We start from the raw sequence: 27,633 nt of genomic DNA, 5'->3' as shown, positions 1-27,633 counted from the left end.
CTCTAGTAACACTCTAAATTCTTGGCATCTCAGAACATAAATACAATTAGAAAATCTAGATTAGAAAATATTCCAGTGAATTATTTTGATTAGTCAATTTTCTGGTTACAAATGCTGCATATAATAAACTCTGATGCTGAATCCACTGAATCTGCTAGGAAAGCTGCCACCGATCTCAGTGGCATGGGGTTAGGGCCTTGGACCTCCGCCTTGCAAATCAGTCCCAGCAGGCAATGAAAACCAACAGCATCTGTCCAGTCAGAGCTTTTTTGCTTTTATAAACTACCATAGCCTCTAGCATCAACAGCCAAGGGACTCATTAGAGGGACTCCTGTTGATCTCACTGAAATGCCTGTGCAGTTTTCCCCCATAGGAAATCCTCAGGGAGTCTACTCAGGCAAAGGGAGGTCCAGATCCAAGGTCCTCTCTTGACTAATGCACTGCCAGCAGGATTTAAATAAATGATGTGATTATTCTCAAATTTCTTAACTACTTTAGGTAACATACTATTTTCCTTGTGATAGCTTTGTAATTTCTCAATGCATTATATAATGAAAGACTATAAATATTCAAACTTTGGATGTAAAATTGTAATTTAAATTTGGTCACTAAGTATATACACAATGTACGTAAGTAGACACACACACACACACACACACACACACACACACACACACACACACACACCCTGTACATACCCTGTACACACACGTATTGGAATACTCTCAAGTATAGTACAAACATCTAGATGTTCAACACATCTACCTAGATACTTAGTATTTCAGACGTAGTTTAAAAGACCAAAGAGATGCATGGAAGAGAATCGCATCTCTCCTCCATCACTGAAAATGGTAGAGATAAAATCATACTTATAGATTTGTTATTTTCAGAAAAATATAGTCCACTTCTAACAAGGAGATATGCAATGCTAGCTGCAATGCAGAAATCAGAGTTTGCTGTTTCACACTTGGTATTTAATTACCAGTCCAGCAGAGGTTGGGATGGAGGAAGTACCAAACACTGCTTCATACAGATGCTTTCTATTAATTCAAAGAGGAAAAGTGTTGTTGGTCCAAGAATATTCAGACTCTCCCTGCTCTGCTGAAATAAGTGCAACAGAGGGGCTTTAGAATAATGAAGTAGGGGAGGAAACAGGGAAAAAGGGAAGTTTTCCTGAGGAGGGGTAGGAAACGACACATAAAAAGAGGCAGGATGAACACCCCTTCTTACCATAGCAAGGAGAAAGCGCACAACCACAAAACTGTAGTAGTCAAATGTGAACGCCACTGCAATGCCAAATACAAACTGACCAGCACTTGTGAACCATATAACTCGCCGTCTTCCCATTCTGCAAATCATAGCAATAATAAAGTTATGAATAAGCATAAACATCCTACTAAAAAACAACTGCAACTCCTGAGAGCTCATCTAGAAGTAAGTCTGAAGACACTCTACTTAGTGCTCTGACTCACCACAGAAATCCTAGTTACTCTCCTTTATTTTGTTTACCACATGAGAAAGAAAACTATTAAATTTTCAGTAAATCCAACTAAACTCCAGGAAAATAAAACACTTACGGAAGAAATTTCCACTCCAGAATTTTTGGTTGGAAGGAAAGTGCAGAAATGGGCATTATATATGGTCATTTCCAGTTTCAAGTTTAACTTCCACATAACTAATTTGTTAATTTATTCTGAGGACTATAGGTAAGACTCACTTTTTCAGACATTTTATATTAAGTAATGTCTACTTAGTAAATTCTAACACAMGTTAGCTGTGACAACACATGTTATCTCCTAACAACAGTAAAAAMCAATTTGGATAGTAAAGAAAGGCCTCTGTAATGTATCTTTGTCCAATTACTTGAAGTTAAATTCTCTAATCAATGACAGTTACACAGCATGCATGTACAGACATAGACATCCAGTAAGCTAGCAGCAAAAAAAAAAATATGTCAAACACTAGTTTCCTATCAAAAACATACTTTGTAATTTTCAGTATAAAAGAAGGGCATTTGGTAAAACGGAATCTCTATCTCCTTCCCATACCTCAGAGAGAAAAGCATGTACAGCAAGCAGAGCTAGCTGTACCTAAACAAATGAGCCCATACTATCAACAAGCTCAACTGAGGAGAAAGCCTAGAAATCTGCAATAGATATACAATACTCTATTGACAGATTCATTATATTCTATTTTGTCTACAAATGTTCTGTAATACCAAATATGTTGACTCATTTTTATTCCCTGATAGTATAGTCTTGGATTCTTATTACTGTGAACCACTTTTCACCAATGTTTGGGTGGAGAGCGTGGAGACTTCAGGGGCAGGGGGTTGTTTGTCTGTTTTTCTCTGTAGGTACTTAGTACTACATTAAAACAGCCCTGGAAAGTGAGGCTGTAAATAGGAGGTGTAGTCCAAACAAGGACACTGCGTAGTTCTTTCCACTGCCCTCCCCTTTTCCTCTGACTCTGAGCTAGAAGATCTGTGTGGAAGGAGTCATCATGCACATTTGGTCGCTAACTCCTGCCAGGATTGACAGAAGTGATCCCAGTGGGTCCTAGCTGTTGGGCCTCTTCTGTGGAAAATCTGTTAACTGGCAATGGGAGGAACCCACAAACTTRTTTCCCACCAGCCAGGATCTGTCAGAAAATAACAACTTTCAGCTGTAAAATCTACAGTTGCAAATCCACAATTCAGAATGTGGGTATTATCTTAACTGGTTGTCCATGGCTTGAATTAATGAAAATGAGAACAATGTGATCATAACCTCATAAGGCATGTCCGAATATTAATTAATAAAGCTATGACTGATTTAAAGAGACACAGAACAAATGTTGGCATTAAATTCTGGTTTTGTATTAAATACAGTTTTACAAAGCCTTGGCGCAGGAGAAAGGATTGCTTCCATGTGTTCCAAAATCCTCCAAAAAATTATCTTTACTCCTGTATTCGCATGTTACAACTGCAACACTGTAGCATTGTGCTGACCAAGGAAAACCAGAAAACAACATAACTGGCCTACTTCTGCTCATACTCTTAGCTGTGGAGCAGGATTTCATCCTCCATGTAACAGAGCTGTTAGTCTATAAGCTCCTTTATAGAAAGACATAAACAAAGTTAAAGTGGTTTTTAAATGAAAATAAAGGTACATATGCTTCCTYGAACAAAGCCAAATACAACACAGCTTAGGAATTTGAACCTAATACGGATAATTCATTGTGTCATCTGACAAAACACCCAGGGAGGAGGCACTGGAGGGGAGCAAGCTGACAGAGATCCTTGGCACAGCGAGCAGGGCACTGGTCTAATCGAGTCCCCTCATCCTCAGACAGACTTTTGTACATGCTGGTAAATAAGTGAAATTACAGCAAAGCTTCCTGACAACCATTTTTCTTCCTACCTGGATGAATCTACCAGAGCCTAAYATTAAGCTAGCCATTCAGGGAAGAACTACAGCTGGATTGCAACACTGATAAGGAAAGGTAATATATAGTGTTTACTTTAAGAACATAGGGCTTGATCAAACTCTCAAAGCTTTTGCATCACTCCTACATAGTTGTATTCATGACAGAGATTAGGAAATTTGTAATTCAAAAATGTATGGTTTTTAACTTTACATTATCCCTTTAACTATTTATTATAATCAGAAATAAACATCTATATTTCCATGAAGAATTTCTCCTACTCATGGAAAATAAGGCAAAAAAAACATTGCCAGCTTTTACTATTGCTATTACTACTTACCGCTACTATTCTTGTGAGGAAAAAGAATAATCTTGGGGCAAAATACAAGCTGCACAGGGCAATTTGAGGACTGAAGGCTTAGAACAACAGCTGATATAAATTAGGCAACAAATTCTAAAAGCAAATTATTTGCAAAGATGTTGTAAAAYTAGTACTTGCTACAGGAAAAAAGAAACTGAGTTAAACACATCTGTGAATAAAACTACATCAGCAACTCCTGAATTCATGTGTAATAAACTAAACAACAGAACCAATAGATACACACAGAGTTACTGAGGTCTGAAGCTACAATTTTCAGAGGATGGCATTTTACCTGTCAGCAATATCACCAAAAATCACTGCTCCAATCAAGACTCCAAGCATGAATGTAGGCTGGATTAATTTTGCAAGCCATTCTCGGTCACAGACCAAATCCCACTCTGTAACAATAGTGCTCTTCCATTTTGTGTGATCATAGAGAAAYCCATCAGAACAAGAGAATTCAGACTTGTTGCCTTTGTATTCATAGGTGAGATCCGAACTGACTTCTCGTTTGGACCTGCTGCATTGATTAAGTTCCCAAGTTTCTCCATTTTCCAGCTGGACCACAATGTAATTTTCTGTTGATGTCAATAGTGTCCAGATATCCTCTATGCTTGATCCAGAGGAGTTGTAGGAGAGAACAGTACTCACATTTCCAGGGATATTGCATACAAAGTTAGGAGTAACAGCCATGAACACAGAAGCTAAATAGTGGATACCGCATGACATAGCTTGAAAGACAGATGCAAAATAGACRAATGCTTGGAATCTGTAAAGAAAGACAAAAACATGTTTACTGAAGAAAAGTTCCCTATACATAAAAGACAAAACCATTAACATAATTCATTTGCTAGGACTGCGTCAGTCATTTTGGCAAAGTTGTATATGGAGACAATATTAAGTGTCTAGAGATTTGTTACACAGCATTGCTTCAAAATTAGCCCTGCAGGAGACCAAAGATGAGAAAAGATCCACAAGGAAAATCATCTGTCCCCAGGAAACATCAAGAGTCTCTTTGTCAAAAAACAAACTCATGCTTTTTGTCATACTGAACACAGATAAGACCATTTAAAAAGAAACAATTCTAAACTTAAGCACTTAATTTGTAGTAAAAAAAAAATGCCCCTCCAGTTCTGTGTTGTGTATCCCTTCAAAATAAGGCTTTAGATTACTGGAATGGTTAGGAAAAAAAAAATAAATAAATAAAATGTTACRACTTTGGGTTCTGAGGCATAGGGATAAGTACCTCAAATAAAACAAAACAAAACAAAACAAATTATCTCCTTTTCATCTAGTTGTATCCATCTACCTGTATTCTACCTAATTTCCATCTGTATTTATTGCTTCCAAAATATGAAGACAGAATACATGTAGACACAGGTAGCTGAAGATAGAATCTGAACAACGTAAAATGCTCTGTACCAAAATGTAGCTGTAAACTAGGTTGGTTTTGGCTTGAACAAGACATGCATTTATACATTAAAGATTTTATCATAAAATAAACCTGCTAAATGAATGTTTTATGCAGAACTTGGATTTTGGCATTTTAACAGCTTTTCAAATATGCTTGAGATCATTTGTTTATAAAATGCCTATGTATTCAGAAGAAGCTGACCTATTCCTCAACATATAGGCCTGCATTTATGTCAAAATACTCGCAGTGAACTCTAGTGTCAGTGAGTGCAACTTCTAGGACAGTTTCTGCTAATCTAAACAAAAGGAGTCTTTTATTCAATTAAATGCTAAAATTATTGACAGAATCAGTACAGTTCTCACTCAGAAAAACTAACTTTGGTTTCACCTTCATTTTTATTTGCTAGAAGCCAATCAGTTGCACTAATCTGAAGATGTACCTAATCCAACCTTGAATTCCCATAGTAAAGGTTATGATTAACTTGTTACAACAGTACCTAGTCTAGGACTTCTAAAGTAACTATCATCACAATAGCTAATGAATTTCTGAACTATCCGTAACCAGAGTATATGAATACAATTTGCTGGGTGCATTGCTTTAATGTCCAATTAACCTTTTCAATTAAACAGTCCTCTTGTATAACCTAATTCTGCTCACCACTGTCATTCTCCACTGGCTTTTACCTTGTGATCTTTGATTCCTTCCTGGTAAATGTACGCCCATTTGCCTATCCTGTATTTTGATTGAAATTATTGCCATTTAGATGCAATGCTTTTTGTCCCTCTTTCTCTTGGGAACAGCTCTATTGATTTTTCCATGGCTAAACCCATGGTGCCAACCAGTGGCAGCTCAAAAGTTGGCTCCACTTCCCTCTTGAAGACTTGCTTCATAGGGTGCTCCTCACAAAGGCACTGTGCTGCTTTTCACAATAAACCTCGGGAGAGAGATAGTCAAGGGAAACTGCACATAGCAAAGGCATCCCATAAGCTTATCTATCTATTCCCTGCCAAGAGGACTGAGTAGCTTAACTGCAAACCAAAGCAAGGTTTGGTTTGGTTTACCCTGTTCTAAAAGGCTTTTGGACTATCTTGGACCAGAAAGAAGCGAAGTTTATTCTGAGTCATCTTCATCTCTCTATTAATACAGGCAAATATGGTCAGCAACATTTTCTAGTTCCTCTTTCACAGCATTATTAACTGTAACTGTTTCCATCAAAAGAGAGCAACCCACTTTACAAATAGCAGAAAAGAGCAAATTCTTCAACTTGGGCTCTTGCTACAGCATACAGAATGATGGAATCAGGACTAGAAGACCCCTAGAAAATTAGCAAATAAAATCCCCAGAAGCTATGCAGTTGCATCTTCCACTAGCTATGAAAAAGTGGCATATCTGGAACCAGGATCCCCAGTATTTACAGTATCTGTCATTATACATCAGGAAATCCCAATGTCAGAAAGCTCAGTTGGTATTTCCCCAGACATGGGGGAAAGAATGAAGTAATTTAAAACTCTCACACATTCATCTTGAGTTTGCTAATTAGCTCTCCTACTACAACAGATAATCGTCTCTCTTCTGTCCAGTGAAAGTCAGCAAGAAAAGGACACTTACATCCTTTCCTGTTGAAGAGGCTTGAAAGAAGATAACAACTTGTAAGGCTACTGGCTGAGAAAATGGCATGAACCAAYGCACAATGACATTTTTGTAAAACTTAAATCCCTAGAGCATCACCAGGGCTATAATTTAGAACATTTGTAGCTAATCTCCGAACTAGCTTCTCCCTTGAGAGTTTTATCTTATCTCTTCCGAACACTTCTTACAGTTGTGCTTCAATAACCATTTTTGACAGACTGCTCTACTGTCAAATATTTCTATTGGAAAGTTTCTCATTATATCTAATCTCAAYGTCCCCTTTTTCAGTGTAAGGCTATTAGCAGCTTATAAAACATCCTTGTGCAACCTTGAATAAATCTTCCTTGTCTTTTATCATTTCTTTATAGAGAATTATCAGTTATCCCCCTCTAGTTACTTTCTAAAACTATATAAATTATACTTCCTTACCCTTTTCCTCATTTTTCCTTTGTCCCCTATGGAACAGCTTCCACCTCTATAAAAAGCAATAAAAGATCTATTTTTTAAAAATATCTGTGTCATACTGTACCCCATCCATCTTTTAAAGGTTTAACTTAGAACTAGATATATTCTTGTAAAAATGTTGTTCCCTTTTCAATATCATGAAAATCTTACTCATCTCCAACAAAGAAAACTGTTCCATAGTTTCATTATTTTCCTTACTTAATTTGTAGCAGCTATTCTAAGCACACACAAAATGTGGTATAAGATGACAGATATATGGTATTAGATATAATTTATGCTGCTTATTATTTAAGAACAGGAAAAGGTGTGTTTTTGTAACAGAATAGTGATGTTGTTGCAGAATCCTGATGGATGGATTGCACTGCAGTTTTAACCTCTAACTGYTAAATAAAAAAAGCCAAGAAGTAGGCATGGGAAGCAGGGAGAGGGGAGAATAAGGCCTGATGTGACACTATAGAAGTGTTTGGCAGCGGTAGTGGCTGAAGGCATCCCACAGCCCTGCCACCACACTAATRTGCTGCTCCCCTGCTTGTTAAAACTATCCACTGTGGTTTCTAGGACAATTCACAATGGACTAGCTAAATCTATATATTTGTGTATATATATGTTAAAAAAAATTGAAAGCCTTCCTTTGCTGTGAAGGCAAAAATCATTGCTGACTACAGCRCAGTGTTATGACAGTGCTGGACTGAGCAGACCAGCCTTACAAGCTGTTGAGTAGCTGTGGTGGGTAGGAAGAGCTTTTCTTCTACAAGGACCTAGTGAATAGAGGTCAGGAAATTTGCAGCTTGTATAGTTACGAAAAAGGAGTTAATTAGGCAGTCAGTGACAACATACAGAAAGCATGAGAAGTATGTAGGGAGGATGATATGTGSGATGGGAGAATATTAAAGATGCATTGAGCTTTCCTTGCCAGAACAGCTGAAGAGTAAGCAAAGACAGAGAAAAACAGAGCTTATGGCAGACACAGGTCTGCTAGAACAGAATTTGGGGAAGCAGAGGGTGCTGAGCAAGGAGGAAAGGAAAGCTGCTGCCTTTCTCTTTTGCTRCCTTGCTAGTCTGGGATCCCTCTCTTTGGACAGCCAGGTACATGAGTTAAAATTCAAGCCCTCTTGGTGTGGCCACATCACTATTCTTCCCCAGTCTTAAAACTCTTTCATGCAGGTATGGGRCTGCTGCTCACCCCATGCTCACCCCACCACTGAGCAGTCTCTCCTYTTTGTGAGAGGACCTGTGGCAGGGGACAGAGGAGGCTGGAGACCCCTGCTCAGGATCCTGGAGCGCCCACAGCAGCAGGCAATAAAAGGGAGAGCCGTATCACCTCCCGGGCACTAACACACCTCAGCGCAGCTCCACGGCAGCGGTAGCCACAGCAGAATGCAGGTAGGTTGCATACTATGCTGACCCTGAGGCACAGGTTAAAGTCTATGTTGTCCTTGCTATGCATTGTAAATGATTAACTTTTTTCTCTAATTCCTAGTTTAGGAACACCAGACTGACAAGAAACTCCTCTGTTACTGACTTCAAATCTCTCTACTGTAAACAACCATGTAAAACAATCCCTTTAGTAACATCATCATCCCTGAAATAAGAGATAACTGCTACTCATGCCTCAAAACGTAAAGAAAATAACATTGCAATAGGGACAAATACTGCAGAAAATCACCAAGAAAAAGGCAAGACTTCTGTGATCAAAGCCTGCCATTTATTTTCCTATTATCACAAAAAAGACAATTTTTAGAGTGTRTATATTATATGCTAGAATACAAAGAATACTAGTGATCTTCATATACAGACATCAGATTAGGTGAGATATATATATATATATATATGTATATATAAAAAATATTGCTGCAACCAATAATTTTCAAAAACATGTTTTACAGATATTCTTCTTATTCCAAAATATACTTTTTGCAATTTGTAAGATCTATGGACGTGATCCCTGTCCTAGAAGATATGATAATCTCTGATTCTTCACGGTGTTTTTCCATCTCTTTGGTGACTTGCCACGGGAGATAATTATTTGGCAGGCACATTTTGTCACTCTTGCCAGGAGTGTCAAATATAGAAATGAAGAAGACTTTGTAGGTTACTGCTCCAGTATAAGAAAGCTTAATGAATGCCAAAAGTCAAATGAGCATCAAACTGCCTACAYGAAAGCCTGAGCAAGACACAGCATGAAAATAGTCTAGTCTTTCTTACAATATTTCTGTGAAACTTCTCAACTATTCTTTTTCAATTTACAGTGAAAAAGACTTCAACATTTTCTGATTCTTTGTGATTCTGATTCCCCATTTTATTATCTCATTTGTGAGAAAAGTAAATGTTATTTTTATGATTTCAACACCTAAAAAGAAGAAATATTTCTGCATGAAGGTAATGAACCAGATGTCAAAACACTGTCACTGTGGCTGGAGCTTCATGATACAGCACACTCTGTGGCACTGGCACTGTAAAGGATTTCCTCCCTCCTTCTTTCATGCTCTTTATTCATCCCTGAGATACMGTGCACTCTACCCTCAGTTGCAGTGGAATATTTTGTGTGGACTGGCTGTGAATTGTATCTGGGAAACTCATTTAACTTGAAAAAAAGCTGTCAAAAGAGATGATGATTGAAAAAATCAAGCCAGACCAGTTGTTAGATCCAATTAACATTGCATCCATGCAAACAAGCTGGGCCAGCCTATTTAAGAGGTAGTTGATCTGAGAGGCAAAAATATCTGAACTGGACCTTATGCTACMTATACGTTGGAGAATGAGGCCTCAGCCTTCAGACACTTTTACCATTGAAAGTTATTGCAGTGTATAGCTGGAACAAAATTTGTTAGCCACTAGTTTCATGTTAACTATGAAATTTGTGACAGTGTCTGTTTCCTTGTCTGTTCCTTCAAATAGGGAAAAAATAGGGGTAAATCTACCCCTTAAAAACTAATTCCTTAAAAAAAAAAAAAAAAAAAAAAAAAAAAAAAAAAAAAAAAAAAAAGATCAGTGCATCACAGAGTAACAAGGCTGTTCTGTGATTAGCTAAAGATTTGTACTATTCCACAGGTTTTACAAGAACTATTTTTACCGTTTGTCTTTTCAACCACCTTGTTAGCAAATTGCTCACTCTCAGTCAGAAAACAAAGCCTGTTTTTGTTGTGCAGAGTACACTCAACAGGATGGTTTCAGTGGAAAGAAAATCTCCAGATATTTACTACTTTTGAAAGAATTTGTGTTCAGTAACCATTTTACCTCTGTACTCCATTTTTATTTTTTAATGTGAGAAAAAAGACTTAACATTCTTTCCACTTTAAACCAACAAGCTATGAATAGTGCACTTACACATTTATTTTTGAGAGGAAGGCAGCTGAATGAGCTGAATGAGTATATTTGCTACGGTACAGCAATGTTGGTTTGGAAGCAACCTTAAATATACAACAGACGTGGCCTTGTTTGACTTACAGTGTCAAAAAGAGTAAACTTCCTTCCCTCCTTGGGACGGTTTTAACTACACTAAGGCTCGGTCTCAGTCTACATCAGCAAGGTAGTCATTCCCAGATTCTGTTTTCAGTGGAAGAAAATGCTGTGTTCGATACCTAATTTAATCATGCCAATAGCTTKTTAGAAAAATAGAAAATGCCAATTAGAAAACCTAGAGAGAGARGAAAGCCCCAGGAATTATGTATCACCACCAGAGTCAATGTGTGCATCAATATGCAGTCACCAAACAGCAGACATTTACCAAATCATTCTTACAAGATTTTAAAAATGATTTGCTGAAGAATTGTAACACTTCTGTCCCAATACACCCATGTATGTTTCCACTTTGATCAACATGAGCCCAGAATTTGTTCACTGCGGTCAGGAAGAGAAATACATTGACTACTCACTACTGCACATTTGATGTAACAGCTTAGCTGAAGAAAGTCATGCCAGTGTAAAACTTGAGAATCAGACCTACAAAATTAAAGACAATATTTTTAAAATTCTTTATTTAATTTTTTTATTCCATATTTAAAATATATTCCACTCAATATATTAATAGCCTATATTTAAAATTCTTTCCTTTATGCTAATTTATGCCATGCCAGAAGAGTCTAAGAATGGCAAAGCAAAAAGTTCATTCTGAATGCAGGGAAAAAAAATGTCTTTCTTACTCAAAATCTTTACCAAAAAGAGGAGGCAAGTTCCCTCTTTTTACCATATATTCTTGTGTTCCTCTTCCACTGTAGCAAACAAATACTAATTGCCAGAAGATTCCAAGCTTTAAGAAATATAATTGCAAGCTCTTAATTTTTTTTCACCTCTCTGGAAGCTTTCACCTGTTTTTTTAATATATTTTTCTGCATGTATCTAAGGCTGAAATTTAAGGAAWATCAAGGCTGCTTGATTTTGGTTAACTGAACATATCCAATTAATTGGATATTAGTTATATGATGCCCCAAAACATATTAGGAATTCTTTTTGTGCCTATTTTTTAGTCAAATACTTGTAACATCCTGTGTCCTGTCCACCTGATCGCTCTTCTTCATTCTGAGACTCTCATAATCTCAGTGCAAGCCACAACCCTGACACATTTCCTGGGCAGGGGTTCCCCCAGGCTCACTGCCTACATCCTGAACTTCTCCCGCAGCCCTCRTGAACCCTATAATGCAAAATCAAACAGCATTAATAGGCATAAGGAACTCACTTCACAGAATCACAGAATGCATAAGGTTGGAAGGGACCTCTGGAGATCATCTAGTCCAACCTCCCTGCTCAGCAGGGTCACCTGGAGCATGTTGCACAGGATCCCCTCCAGGCAGGTTTTGARYGTCTTCAGAGGAGACTCCACAACCTCTCTGGGCAACCTGTTCCAGTGCTCTGACACTCTCGCAGTAAAGAAGTTTTTCCTCACTCCTTCAACAGCTTTTTTTTATTATTATTTTTATTCAAACAAAAAAGCATGTTCTGTTTCAACATCCTCCATTATCAAATTCAATCCAAGTATCCAGACGTGTGTGTAACAAGCACCGACCAGACATCCCCTCTTGCAAGGAACGCCACTCACCACTGCCTCACGAGAACTATACAGTAACCATTATTTTGATAATGGGCAATCTTTCCCTTAATTAACACATTTCTAGTTAGTGTAGTTCCTGCATAAAGTTACTTTTACTTAGTGCTTAGACGTCTTCTTCACAACTGATGAAACTGTTATTTGTTTTTGACCATCTAAACTGTGCACACTAGTTTTCTGTTCTCGCTTGTGACAAAATAAGCTAGTTGATATTTTTCAGTCATTTAATCGCACAGCTTTCAGCTATTGACAGATACATACAGCAGAAAGGGCGGTTTCTGTTAAAGATGCTCAGGTGTTTCTTGTTTCCCTCTGCCTCTGGAGGAGAGACAGCCAGGTGGAAGGTGTGCTCATGCCTCTACCTACCCAGGCAGTCTCCAGCAGAGAGATCTGCATGACGTGTGTGTAACAAGCACCAACCAGACATCCCCTCTTGCTTGCTGTGAGCTGCAACTACAGCTTTTCTTCTTTATATGTTTATACTATCTATATTATAGCTAGCACATGTAAAGCAATGAAAGTTGGGGGGAAAGCGGAAACAGAAAACAATCACTAAAAACAGTGAGAAAACATTCAGTGGCACACACCCATTTCTAACCTTCTTCAGGTCAACCTTCTTTTTGCTGGTCACAATCAGTACGAAATAAATTTTTATATTTCTAATAAATTTACACCTATACAGGTTCCAGTAAACTCCTCAAACTTGAGGTCACAGCTCCACATGGGGCCAGGACAGTTACCGGTGGAGTGACAAGCAGCAATGAACTGCAATGGAAAATGAGAAAAGCAATTTAACACCTTACAGTGGCAGAGCTGGGGTCAACCTATTTCATCCTAAGCTGTCCACTTGTCCTTTCTGCTTTCCATACTTCAAGAATATTTACCAGGAAAATAAAAAAGAGATTGTGCAGCATTTAAGTTATTTACATTTGTTTTGGAATGATTTGGATCAATGCTAAACACAGTAGGTAGCTGTTCATTAGTAACCACCTCCAGCTCTATTTTTTGATGTTTTCATTCCAGGAACAGCAATTTTATAAACAGCTACTATCTAGCTATACAAACTCTTTTCAGTTGTCCCATGTGACAAGAGGCAATGGGCAGAAATTGAAGCACAGGAAGTTCCGCCTGACCGTGAGGGGGAATTTCTTCCCTGTGAGAGTGACGGAGCACTGGCCCAGGCTGCCCAGAGAGGTTGTGGAGTCTCCTTCTCTGGAGATCTTCAAGGTCTGCCTGGATGCAACCCCRTCTACCATGCTCTAGGTGACCCTGCTGAGCAGGGAGGTTGGACTAGATGATCTCCAGAGGTCCCTTCCAACCTTACTGATTCTATGATTCTAGTATGTATTCTATCTGCACAATGCATTACTAGCATTACTTCTTACACGGAAAACTCCATACTAGCATCTTTAGTAACACTGTCTTCTTTTGGTCAGCTTCTTGTTTTGGAACAAATCCAAATTATATTTTCAATTCCCTTCCACGCTGTAGCTTTTCCATCAGCTTAAGTAAGTAAATCATTTCACTTCATGATCTGTAAAGCGTCTAATAGAATTTAATTGGGGGGGGTGCAGTTCCATCCGATTAGAGACATAGGTGCTACTTCTTGTACAAATTGGTATTACATTTCGTTCCCCCTCCTCCTCCATTTGGGAAATCAGATGTTTTCTCCTGTTTACTTTGATGGTACATTGTACTAACTTTGTTCAAAGTGTGGAAGTTTACATATATTCTGTCTGAATTTTCTTCTCTATATAATCCCAAAGTAAAACTAGTCAATTTTGATATAAGTTATCTTACTTATTTGTTAGTCTACTTACATGTTCCTACAGCCTGGTATAGCTGATGGTACAAATAGATGGAATGAATACCCACTTGACAGTGGTGAAAACTTTCCATTCTGAAACAACTAGAAATCTGCTCTTCAAAGATTATATTGCAAAATATTTAAACCTTACTGCTCCCATAGTAAATTATGCTTTTTAGGTACTCTTTTTTGCTCCCCATTCATAGGAATGCCCTAGAAGATTTGGACATAGCCAGCTCATTTTCAGTCTGAATTCAATATAAATTCTCTTCATGTCATGCCAGGCTTATTTTCGAGCATACTACCCAATACTATAAATTTCTATGTTGGAAATTTAATTCCTCCTTGATTGGAAGATGATTGTAAAATGTTTCATTCTTCAAAGGTTTTTGAAAGATCTCCTGCAAAAGGTAAAACTGGTAAGAAATCTGCATAATCAATTCAAGCAAACAGGTCATCATTTACCTAACAAATTTTATAACCATTCTTGCATATACTTATATCTCTCCAGTTTTCAGTCAGAAATAATAAGTAATATTAGCTCTATGGATCAAATTTAATTTATAATCATTTCTGTAAAYATTTGACAGAGATGTCATAGAATTTTGAGTCATTTCTATTTCTTTCTTCCTTAATATAAGCATTAATTTTACAACCTAAAATATGATCAAGATGATCTACATCAAGTTCAGGGGGCTACATAAAACACTGTTATCACCTGGAAAAAGGGTTATTTTACTCTCTCTGGCTCCATTTGCAGCTCTTACAATGTTTTCTTGTAAACCTGATTTTCACTATAGTGATTCTACTTCAAGAGCAAAACAGAAGAGCTAGAGCAAATACCTTGTCTTCTGTTTTTAGGAATATTTCACCGATAAAAAATAAACATTTAACAAGATGTTACATTTGTGGAATTAGCATCAGATAACTCTGTCTTCTAAAATTTGAGACAAAGTCAATATGTAAATGAAGCTATCCCTTTGGGAAAAGCAAAACAACTTCAGCCAGAGATTCTCTACTGCCAAAGGCAATACACCAATTCGTAATTTTACATGTGCAGAATTCTACAACTTTAATTCTACAGTTCTACARCTTGAAGAAAGGATTCAATTCAATGCACACTGGGGATGGTCTAAGTATTGTCTTCTGTTAAAGGTCCTTTGCTTATGTATCAGTTGTTTAAATATAATCAAATTTAGCAGCTATTTCTACATTCAGAAGGAAAAATTGCCCTCGACCAACAGYTTTTCACTCCTTGTGTAACAGTGTAGCACTTGATCCTTCGCTTTGTATCTCTCTACAGACCCACTAAAGCTCACCTAGGACAATAGAGATGAGTAAGACACAGGAGCACCGTTCCCTCTTTCCTCTCTTTTCAGTAGCTGACACTACAGACCCACCAGAAGTCCATCAGCTCTCTGTTTAGTGGCTCTTGCAAGGTCAGCCAGTCTGTCCCAGTCATGGTCCTGCTCCTGGGCCAGTTTAATACCTACCGATAGGCWGTTTTCTCCAAGACAAGGCAGGTATCTCTAAATCCACATAAAAGAAGGTTAATGACTGCAAAAGGACTTTCAACTTCTTTTGCAGGTTCATAGTTCACCTTCTCTCTAAATCATCTCTCTTACCTGCATGTGTGTAGCTAGCTCACTCTTCACCTAAGACTCCTCAAGCCAGATGGCTATGGGAACCTGCCCTGTAACAAGACCTTATTAAATGATTAATTTAGAGATTATATGTAGAGATTTTTAGTTTATTTTGTTTTGATTAGCAGTCTGATCATAAAATTCTAGCTGATTTTTGTTTACCTACAGCTCTTCTCGTTTCAGTGCAGGATATTTGTTCAGCTAATCTATGTCCTCATAGAACGAGAAAAATATTTCTGTTTTCTCTCCTCTGAGAGATTTACACATTGTAGAGTATATAAAATAGTATGAAATCTCAAAAGCTGATTTAATAGATCTTGGGTATTTGACATACTGCCTTTGATTTTAATTAGACAAGGAGCTTTTCTATAACCTCCCTAAAGAAGACGAGTCAAAATCTTAACAGTTTTATTGATCTTTCCAAAGAAAAAGTATTTTCATTAGTTTCATTGGTCATTTATCTCTTCTGTCACCAAAAACTGAGTTATTCTATATTGTCCTTGATTTCTTAATAGAAATCACATGACCTTTTCATTTCTTCTCATTGAAGGAAGATGTTTCTGCTATCTTTATATTGTCGAAATTCAAATGAATTTAAATTAAAAATAAAGAAATACACATTAAGGAATTCACTGCTTCCATGTTTAAAAATGTACTTATTAAATRTATTCTGCAATGCTCTTTTATAACTATGGTTATACTTCCATAGTGGAGGACCACTTCCTTTCCTCAAGTCTTCCTCTTATGGTAGYTCATACAAGGGAATTATCTGGAATRATRCTGTTTTCTAACCTTACCTAAATATTAATAAGCAATATATAGGGTCCCATTCTCCACAAGAGTCCAGTAAAGAAGCTGGATTCCACTCAGACTTGACAAGATACTGCTGGATAAATCTATTTTTGTACCAGCTGCCTTTTTTTTTCCTCAATGGACAAGAAGAGACAGACCAGAGCTCAGTTATACTGATCTACAAAGGACTTACAGTTCTCCAARGAGCCTAAAATACCAGTGTAAATGGCATCAGGGTTCAGTTGCTCTGACCCTGCAACTGACACAAATTAGCTCGCAGAATAGTGGAGCTACAAATCATTTCTAGGCATTTCCCAGTTCTGCTGACTTAAACCAGTSTCAAAGATGGAAAAAAAAATCCAACTAGCAATTAGTTCTGGAATATGAGCTAAGAACACAGGTTTTTTGAATGAAAAGCAGCCTCATCCATGTAATTTTGCCATATATCCAGTAGCCGAGTGTCAGATAATGCTTTTGGCTAGCTTATCTATCATTGCTTATTTTTTGTTATTTGTATTTGATTTTCTGTTTAATGCAAGRCAAACACCCTAATGAAGCACTATAAGAATTGTGGTCATAATATATAAAATAAAGCCTAAATGAATATTATGAATATCTTCCCTTTTYCATAAAGATACAAAGATTTATGTTTGAAATTTAAAGGCTAAAAAATACATTTTGCCTACTTTGTAAGTTATAAATGACTGCATTCATCTCCTTTTTTCTCTTCTCAGAATGTCAGTTTCAGGTTTTCTTTTCTTTTCTTTTCTTTTCTTTTCTTTTCTTTTCTTTTCTTTTCTTTTCTTTTCTTTTCTTTTCTTTTCTTTTCTTTTCTTTTCTCACTTTGTATATCTTCTTTATTTCTACTTTTTCAGAATAGGCTTACTCTCTTATATCTGACATCAATGCTCCCAGTTCAACAGTTGGCCTAAAACAAGCTTTCCTGGAACTACCAGTATTCAGGGAACTGATACAAAGTGTTGAAAGTCCAGAAAGTCAACAATGAAGCAAGCATCATAATAGTAGCATAAGAACCTGATAGTTTTTATGCTGTCTGATGTACCTYAGAGCAATGCAATTGATTGAGAAAGCCACAGAGCAATGCAAGGATTAAGAAAGCCAATGTCACGCCAGTCTTCAAGAAGGGCAAGAAGGAGGACCCAGGCAACTATAGACTGGTCAGCCTCACCTCCATCCCTGAAAGGTGATGGAACAGCTCATTCTGGATGTCATCTCCAGACATGTCGRAGAAAAAAAAAAAAAAAAAGGTGATCAGGAGTATTCAGCATGGAGTCACCAAGGGGAAATCGTACTTAACCAATCTGATAGCCTTCTCTGATGGAATGACTCACTGGGCAGATGAGGGGAGAGCAGTGGACGTTGTGTACCTTGACTTCAGCAAGGCTTTTGACACCATCTCCCATAACATCCTCCTAGATAAGCTCTGGAAGTGTAGGTTAGACTAGTGGAAAGTGAGATGGATTGAAAACTGTCTGAAAGGCAGAGCTCAGAGGGTCATCATCAGTGGCATGAAGTCTAGTTGGAGGACTGTGGCTAGTTGCGTCCCCCAGGACTCAGTACTGGGTCCCATCCTGTTCAGCTTCTTCATCAGTGACCTGCACAAAGGGACAGAGTGCCTCCTCAGCAAGTCTGCCAGTGATACCAAGCTGGGAGGAGTGATTGACATACCTGAGGTCTGTGCTGCCATTCAGAGAGACCTGGACAGGCTGGAGAGCTGGGCGGAGAGGAACCCCCTGAGGTTCAACAAGGGCAAGTGCAGGGTCYTGCACCTAGGGAAAAATAACCCCAGGCACCAGTACAAGCTGGGGACCGACCTTGTGGAGAGCAGCTCTGCAGAGAAGGACCTGGGAGTGCTGGTGGATGACAAGTTGACCATGAGCCAGCAATGTGCCCTTGTGGCCAGGAAGGCCAATGGTATCCTGGAGTGCATTGGGAAGACTGTTGCCAGCAGGTCGAGGGAGGTGATCCTGCCCCTCTCCTCAGCCCTGGGGAGGCCTCATCTCGAGTMCTGYRTCCAGTTSTGGGCTCYCCAGGACAAGAGAGTCATGGAGCWACTGGAGAGAGTCCAGTGTAGGGCTACAAAGATGATCAGAGGGCTGGAGCATCTGCCCTGAGGAATGGCTGCAAGAGCTGGGCCTCTTCAGCCTGGGGAAGAGAAGACTGAGGGGGGATCTTATCAATGTGTACAAGTACCTGAAGGGAGGGTGTCAAGGGGACGRGGACAAACTCTTTTCAGTTGTCCCATGTGACGGGACAAGAGGCAATGGGCAGAAATTGAAGCACAGGAAGTTCTGCCTGACTGTGAAGGGGAATTTCTTCCCTGTGAGAGTGACGGAGCACTGGCACAGGTTGCCCAGAGAGGTTGTGGAGTCTCCTTCTCTGGAGATCTTCAAGGCCTGCCTGGATGCAACCCTGTCTAACCTGCTCTAGGTGACCCTGCTGAGCAGGGAGGTTGGACTAGATGATCTCCAGAGGTCCTTTCCAACCTTATCCATTCTGTGATTCGGTGATTTTAGCTCCTGCATCACACTGTCTTGAGAGAAAGGTCCTGGCTAATGCTGTGATACAAAAGATGTCCTGCCAGAAGTATCTCCCACATCCCAACTTTCTTAATTTAGGTTGAAAGCAAAGAAGAATTTGTAGGTATACTGTACATTTGAATGCAATATATTGGATAGAATATACAACTCTAATGCTGCTACCTCATAGCTCCAAATAACAGAAAGAGGAATCTGAACTGTAACCTTCTAAAGAAAATATTTTCTGGAAGAGAATTTCTAGGTTCAGTCTCTGATCCCATGGATAGTGCTTGTAGACTTCTCAAATCATGTTTTCAATGCATGTGATCTTCAGAGAATATCTGCTCCCAGGGAACTGAGCATTATAGTTTGGCTGTCAATGTATGATACTAAGGCATATGTTAGCTCTCTAGGTAATTTAAGTATTTTCCAAAGGCAGGTGAGATTTATCCCCAAATATGTGGACAATCTGACAGATCAAATACCTCTGTCTTGTACAGTTCATCACCACATTTTTTCCAGTCTTGGCTTTGTAACTGAGAAATAGGTWCCTCTGCTGACATTTTCTGTCTTGTGATGGTTTCTGTATTTTTGACAAGTTGAGGATCTCATGTTCTTGTTCAGCTGCCATAGCTTAATGCTGCAAGCCTACCTGAAGTAAAATGTCAGCTGTGTAGGTATCTCAGGTCCATTCTTGTTGCACACAGCAGCATGGTAGTGCAGAAGTTTTCATAGCATATGCTGAAGGCTTTTGGAACCTTTAAAAATTGTCTAAATTTAAAATTATTTTCTAGTTGAATCATTTCATTTCCTGGAATAAAATTGACAAACTTTTCATGAGTAAGCCCTTTTATAAAACATTTCCTTCCAACTTTGGTGTACTTTTGTACTGTTGGAAATCATGACTATCATGAGAAAATTACTTAGAGAGCTTTTATAGAAGTGATACTCCAGGTACCCTATCACAGGGAACACACTGTCAGTACCTTGTGTATTTCCTTTTCATTCACACCATAGTATTTCAGGATGGAAGAGCTGATCATCAGCTTCATGCTGTCACAACTATGCTCATGCTACTAGAAGCAACCCTGAGGTTTTGCTGACATTTCAAAGACTCAGACAAAGTCTCAGCAGCTGGTTTACAAATCTTAATTGATAGACTGCCTTTAAGTCTGAATTGCTTGTATTGCCGGTTACAGTTTTTGGGTAGCAATGAATAGTATTACAGACAAGTGCAATTTTGTCTTCATTTAATTATTGATCTGCTTTTTTGGTCCAGAAACAGGCACAGTGAGTCTGTTGACATGTTCTGACGCACCACACTTCTCTKTGTGCTGATCCTGCACTAGACTGCCTCTGTCATGTCCTGGATCCCAACAAACACTGCTAGTACCTCGCACACAGCATTCTTCGTCTGTTGTTTACTTAATCCAGCAGCACTTGCCAGTATCCATTTTTGGTATTGAGCCCTGAGAACATTTCTACTTTTGTTTAGTCAGGCATAGATAATACGAGCTTTGTTTAAGCTGCTAGAGTCTGGTCTGTGAAAACACATGGCTTGTCTCACCTCTCCAAGGCTATTATGATGCTATCCAATGAATGGGATCGAGTACTCTTTGCAAAGTATCTGGACACCAGAAAAGGAAAAGCAGTTATTGCTGTAAAGCAGTTAGGTCCACTTATTTTATCCTACGAGCATCTGAGATGAGCACAGACTGATTCAGATGTTGTAATGTGGTGTGGCTATAAGTTAAAGAGCATCTGATCAAGCATTTCTGCCAAGCACCACTTCTGACTAGGAGCCAAAGGAGGACTTAGACTTGAGATTCTTCTCTCTGGCACATTCCARTAAACACAAACAGCTGCCCACTGATACGTTCTGAAAACTGAATGACAGATATGTTGCTAGAACTTGTCCACTATATAAAATAGAGAGTATGCAGAAAAAAAAAAGTTTTTTGAAAACAGTCTGAAGAGCACAGTTTTTTGCTAATCTTTGGGACATTACTAAAAGGTTAAACAGAAATTCTTCTTTTTTTTTTTTTTTTTTTTTTGCAAATATTCATTGAGTTCAGGATGTATTTAAATATTTAAATACTAAATGCACTAGTACTTCTAGAGAAGCTGATCGTGATTCCATTTTAAAGTTAAAGCTAATCATCTCTTCAAAAGCTGAGTATGATTACCTGCTTCCTTATACTAGATTGGAAAAGGAAAGAAAATTAATTTCTTTTGCACGTTTTATCAAGTATACTCCTCTGCCTGAAAAACATATTTTTGGAGAAGGACCTTTCAAGACATCTGTAAGATATACAAATTTGAAAGATCATTGCTGGAAAGTATTCTTATTTTCCTTTTATGGAAAGAAACAGTAAGCATGTACTTTAAGATAGTTGGGACTCTTTGTTATTTGATACAAATCCAAGCATTCCTGGAAGTATCATGTACACACCACAATTTGCAGAAGATGTAATCTGATCACAACAAGAGCTGTGAGCTATGAAACAAGAGAGCGAATACAGGCATCAGCATGAAAATAGGAGCCTTGAAAAGTTCTGAGATGTGCAAAGATGAGAGACCATTTGGTGTAATACTTTAGAAGTGAACCAAGATCTTTTCAAAGTACATAGAAGAGAAACAGTGCTAGCAGTGAGTGTTCAAATATTGCTACTGCAGCATTGACCAGCCTGGACAGAAAAAACTATTAAAAAAACAGGGCCCACATTATAGAAATCCATCAAAAGAGTTTCTGCAAAAGCCAAAGTATTTTTTTTTATGAGTTAAACACAGTCTCTGTTTATTTAACACTAGAAAATCCCTGGAAAATTAACAGAAAATGTTGAAACTGTTTAAAAGTTGTAATCTCTACTAAACTYTATGTTAGCATGCAACAGGTCAGCATCCTAGCCAAACAAGCAAACCGTGCTGCTTCACTGCTCCTCCAGGCAGCCATGCTAATTCTTGCATTGGTTGCTTCTAAAATCCAATTTGTAGCAACTTAACAGGCAAAAAGTTATACAAGGCAATGATGTAAAAAAGACATTAAAAACTAAATATATATCCAAACATTTCAGTAAAGATGAAAAGCAATCATTGTTAATTTATTAAATAGTTCAGCTGCTGGTAGAACATTTTATTTATAACCACATYTGAAAATCTGGATAATTTCTCCATTTTGTAAAAGACAGAATAGTTTTTAAAGAACACAATCTTTTAAAAAACTATAATTTTTTTATTACAAAACCTGAAAATAGTACCAGTGAGTTGCAGTCTTCCCCTCTCTGCCTGACAGTTTTTATCATCTGCTTTTAGCTAAAGTATAAGCCATGTCTTGAAAACTGTAAATCACAGCAAACTCTACATACCAGGCAATCCCATAACTACCAGAGGTCCAAATTGGGAAACTGAATTCTTACTCTCACCTACTTTTACAACTAGAAGTACCTTATTATATTTCTCTCTGTACAGCTATTTCAGATTCGATCATATCCTATTTCAACATTCTGTAATGGTCTAGATCAAAGCTGCAAAATRCATAGTCTGTTACTCACAAGCAAGCTGGTAAGTAACTTCTGTGGTAGAAGCTGGTAGATGACAGTCACTCAAGTTATTAAAAGTCCTTTAGTTTACCTCGGAACTAGAYGTAAGGCAGTGTGAGCCAGTCAGCCAGCTCCTAGAGCATGCTTCCCAATCTAAACAGCCGGCACATGCTGGCTGGACAGCCAAAAACGAGCAGGTACAGGAGATGCGCACGTGGCGCATGCCAAGTAGCACACTGCTGCTGCTAGCGTACAGATCTACCAGGACCTAGGTGAGCTCTGCTGCTGACCTTAAGCCCATCGGTTGTTTTTAACCTTTCCCAGTATGCTGGCTGTCCACAGCAGCAGGTGACTGACCTTATGCCTACTCTTTACCTGATATGCGTATGAGCGGGTCATTGTAATTGGAGTGGCTGGGCAGAAAAGGGGCACAGAAAGCAAGAGCACATAGGCAGGATCTGGCAGGAACTGCTGTAAAGAGGAAAGGTGCAGTTTGAGGTGGGCAAGTTGGGAGCTTTTAGTGTCCTGCCAAGTCATTAGACATGAGGCCTTTTGAGCCAGATAGGACATTTTCCTTCACCTCTACAACACCAAGCAGTGATTTCATGCTCTAGAGACAGACTCAAGAGCAAAGTTTAGAAATATTCTCCCTGAATTTATGGGCCACAGATACTTCACATGCCCGAATTCAAAGACAAGTATAGTCATCCTTTAACAGACATAGGAAACAGAAGCTGTTACATTTTTATGGTTGTTCATGCACATCTCAAGACCCTAGGGGGAATTATAGCATCTCTGAGAGTTTTCAAGAGAAGTCCAAATGGAAAACAAAATACTGTCAGTATCCATGTGAATGTCAGTTCTGCAAAATTCATGCTTTTAAYTAAACTGAAAGGTTTACACCTTACATATATATATGTGTATATATATTTGTGTGTGTATATATATATACACACACACATACATGCATRCATACAAAGGTATTACATATATAGAAATGTAAACAGCTGTTTACATATAAACAGCTAGCCATTCTTTACCGAATCTGTCAGAGTTCAATAACATCAGAATTGTCCCCAAAAAACTATCAGTCGTGTTTGGATTGCTCAGAATCTGACTATGGCAGCATTAAGTAGTTCATATGTGTCTTATAAAAATTTCTTGAGCTGAAGAAATTACTGACTATTTGTCAGTGTCACAATTACGCATAAATATAAACTAATGAGAACTTCAAAATTTCAGTTAAGTTTAACAAATTATTTTATATAAAACACATTTGCATTTATCTAAAGCAGTATCAAGGAAAACAATTAAAAAGAGCTTTTATGAGTTTTCAAAATAGGTACATCCACTATAAGTTACTGTTATAGTTATTTTTCTCATGTAGTCTTTAAAATCTTGAACAGATTTTGGTTATGTAAATTTTGGTAATCTGGGGTTCATCTGAAAGGTCCTAAACCTAAAGCAACCCCTAAGAACTACATCTCAAATAATCTAGTCTCAAGATCTGAGGTTATCATTGCAGAATTATTCTCCCTCTAATTGCAAGAAGTAGTGTTGAAAATCTCATCTAAAATTTCACCTAAATTTCATCTTCTGGCAAATGTTCTCAAGCAGGAAAAATTACTTCAGTAGTTACAAATAATTRCTTTCATGTTATTTCAGTATTTGATGCCAAGCACCTGGTTTTCACAAACAGCACCCAAGACAGAACATCAACAGCAAAATAACCTGCTGACCTGTAACTGTTAATGAATGAGATACTCTTCACAATGATATGCCTATGTCATACACTTGGTAGACGAAGGTACAAAGGTCCAAGTCAAGCAAAGAAGAAGTCTTTCCACCCTGAACACCTGTAGAGAACTATTGAAATCTATGATATTAGGTGGTAAATTATATTAAAAGCCTAYTTTGCTGTTGAGTGCAGGTATGTACTTGCACCACTACGAGTAGCTCCAGGGCTTTGTTGAAATGCTCTTCCTGCCTTCCACCTGACAGAGAGCAGATCAACATTGAGGTTTACGCTAACCCACTAGTGATTGGGCTAGAAAGTGCAAAACCATAATTCAACAGTTTAAACTTGCAGCCAGATTGTGACAGAAGGGTCTGTTCTAGACATGCTCTCTGAGATGCATGTGCCTGCAAAATCCATGCTTACCAGTGGGTCATGGAAGTCCCTGACAGAATGCCCCACTGTGAGGACATGCTCCTTTCAATCTTACAGTTCATCTGAACTAAAATTCCATTTCCTTGCTAAACACTTCTTTTCTGTACTAGTTTTAACCAGAATCTCACAGCCATGTATCACACACAGCATCCCTGTGTCTATAGCTACAGAAGTATTCACGCACGTACCACAGCTCAGTACCCCAATAAACTACATCGGTATATCCACACCAAAGACACACACCACCTAGAGGAAAACTGACCACACACGTCATACCAATCATCATTCATCATAATCTTTTGCAGATATACATATACATATACATATACATATATATACACACACACACACCTATATACTCCGTATCTATCTAATTTACTAAACCCAATCTTAATAAAAGCATGTTTTATTATCATTCCCAGCACATGATATGCACACATCGTGTATGTGAGTGAGCAAGTTTACCTGTGCGTGTGCAGCATGTGAGTGCCTAGGTGAATATGGTACATATGTTTATGTGTCGGAGTATGATTGCATGCCTATGTCAAACATATGTATACATATACATTTGAATATGTATACTCCATATTCATATACTGTATTCAGTATCAATCTCAATGAAAGCACATGMTATCTATTGCATACAATAAGCCTGTGGAAGACTACATACAGGGCACTTCTGTGCACGGATTGTGTGAGTACATGCCTGTGTCAGTGTGTGTCTGTGTAGTATGAGTAAATGCAGTCCAGCATGTGGGAATACACGTGTCAGTATGCCCATCCTCCTGTGTGTGTATCTGTGAGTCTCTTTGTGGATATGTGTGATACCTTGTGTGTGTCAGTTGCCTGCCTATGTTAATATGTGTGTGTGTGTATGCAAATGTGTTTGCAAGTGTGTGCAAGAGAGACAGTCAGCCCCTGTGTACGTAAGTCCCTGCGTGGATATGTGTGATGTGATACTGTGCGTCTGTCTGTCAGTGTGTCAGTCCCAGTGTTGGCGTATGGGGGCGGGGTGGGGGTCTGTCAGTCCATGTGTGCCCAGTGTGATAGTGTGCATGTGTGTGTGTGTGTCTGTCAATTCTGGTGCATGTGCGAGTCCCTGTGTGGTTATGTTTGATACCCTGGAGGAGGGGGGGGAACGTGGACAGCGTGAGTGCTGGCCTCTCTGTGCGCTAGCCTGTGTGTGCGCGCCCGAATCCGAGTCCCCGGGAGTACGTTAGTGTGTGCGTCTGTCAGTGTGCCAGTCCCTGCGCGTGTGTGTGCGTGTGTCACTCGCTGCGTCTTTTAGTGTGCGAGCCGCGGCATGTGTGCGAGTCCCTGTGTGCGTGCGCGGGGCAGAGGCAGCAGCCCAGCGGCACGGTCCGCCGGACGGGAGGGGACGGGACGGGACGGGGCTGCCCCGGTACCTGCCGAAGTGTCCCAGGGAGTCGAAGAGCCGGTCGGAGCTGGGAGCCATGGCGGGGCAGCAGCGAGCCGGGAGCCTCCGCGTCGCTGGCCCGGCGGTGCGGGGAAGAGACACGGTACCGTCCCGTCCCGTCCGCCCCCCGCCCCCGCGGCCCGCCCGGCCCCCGGCGTCCCCCGGACCCCTCGGGGCGGGCTCACCCGCCCCTCCCCGCCCGTCGCCGTGCCCGCCTCGGCCCGTGGGGCAGCCCTTCGCGCCGCCGCCCCTGCCCCGCCGCCCGGACGGCGGCCACCGCGGCTCGCCGCAGGGCTCTCGTCAGACGGAGCCTTTCGTCCCTGTCCCTAACAGCCACACATTTCCCCTTCTTCTGAAATGCCGGGGGGAGGGGGGGGACTCCTCAGCTGGCGGCCGTGGGGGCTGCGAGGCGGCAGCCGGGGCGTACCTAACGGTCACCGCCCCGCGCCCGCCCAACGGTCACCGCCTCCCGCCAGCCCCAACGGCCACCGCCCCCCGCCCGCCCCAACGGTCACCGCCCCCCGCCAGCTCCCCGGGGAGCAAACGGCACTCAAGGAGGCAAAAACTCGAGCAAAAGCCCCGTTCATGGCACTATTTAGATGACACCAGCCGGTAGACCTCTTCATGAGCAGGAAAAGCTGCACGAAGTAGCCGTCGTCTACCTTAACGGTGCCAGACAACAGTGTTGCGGTTATAGTTATTAAAAAGCTACTGCCTATTCAAAACAAACTGCAATTTAGGGAGGAGAAGTCGCGATTTCTGTATTACTGCTGAGGAATATTCTTTCCTGAGTGAATGGTTTAATCTCTTACATGGACTGAGTGCCTCAGACTGTTTCCTCTGAGAGACTGGCCTGTGTCAGGCATCTGTAACAGCATCTATAACACTCTTTTTTYCCTCAAATTAAATTAAAGAAAGCAATTACATGCTTGGATTCGCTTGTGACAATCATTAATAATCTAATATTTCAGCCTCTGGTGTATTTCATACGGAAATTTTCAATTAAAAGAGGTTATAAACTTTTTTTTAATCCAAGACATCTTCTGAATGTTAATAAGAGATATTTTTAGTAGTCTTATAATCTGTTCTGTTATTTAGATATATTACTTGGCAATTACTTGCTTGTTTTTTCAAAGTTTCAGCATACAAGGTACAATAGTATTATTTAATAAAAGTGAAAAATGTGATATGCTCCAAATCTGCACGACTGTCATTAATATTCCTATTTGTAATGAAGCTTCAATTATATTTGAACCTATTGCTCTATCTTAGTCAAAGCTGGCTAAAATCAATGTGAAATTGAGGATTAGAAAACTGACTTACAACAGGAGACCTTTATAATTAAGTTACCTTGGGGTTTTGTTGGAAAAGATATGCTTTAGCAGCTCAGTTGCTCTTGAGTGTGAG

At 39.4% G+C, this 27,633-nt stretch overlaps 1 protein-coding gene across 1 annotated transcript in view; it reads right to left on the bottom strand.

The window, feature by feature from the left end:
* The window catches only part of SLC22A16 (solute carrier family 22 member 16), a 36,520-nt gene extending 10,255 nt beyond the window's left edge, over window positions 1-26,265 (bottom strand). Inside the window, exons 1-3 of the mRNA XM_085306958.1 lie at window positions 26,216-26,265; window positions 4,059-4,535; window positions 1,231-1,348 (exon numbers count right to left, since the gene is read on the bottom strand). Of these exons, the coding sequence (XP_085163084.1) occupies window positions 1,231-1,348; window positions 4,059-4,535; window positions 26,216-26,265 (645 nt within the window). The remainder of the gene's footprint in view (window positions 1-1,230; window positions 1,349-4,058; window positions 4,536-26,215) is intronic.
* Window positions 26,266-27,633: the final 1,368 nt, after the last annotated feature.

Source organism: Rhea americana, unplaced genomic scaffold, assembly GCF_003343005.1.
Source record: "Rhea americana isolate MKP2758 unplaced genomic scaffold, rheAme1 scaffold_25, whole genome shotgun sequence".
Lineage (NCBI taxonomy): Eukaryota > Metazoa > Chordata > Aves > Rheiformes > Rheidae > Rhea > Rhea americana.
Note: the sequence above shows the minus strand (reverse complement) of the source record. Positions and strands in the feature narration are given on the sequence as shown.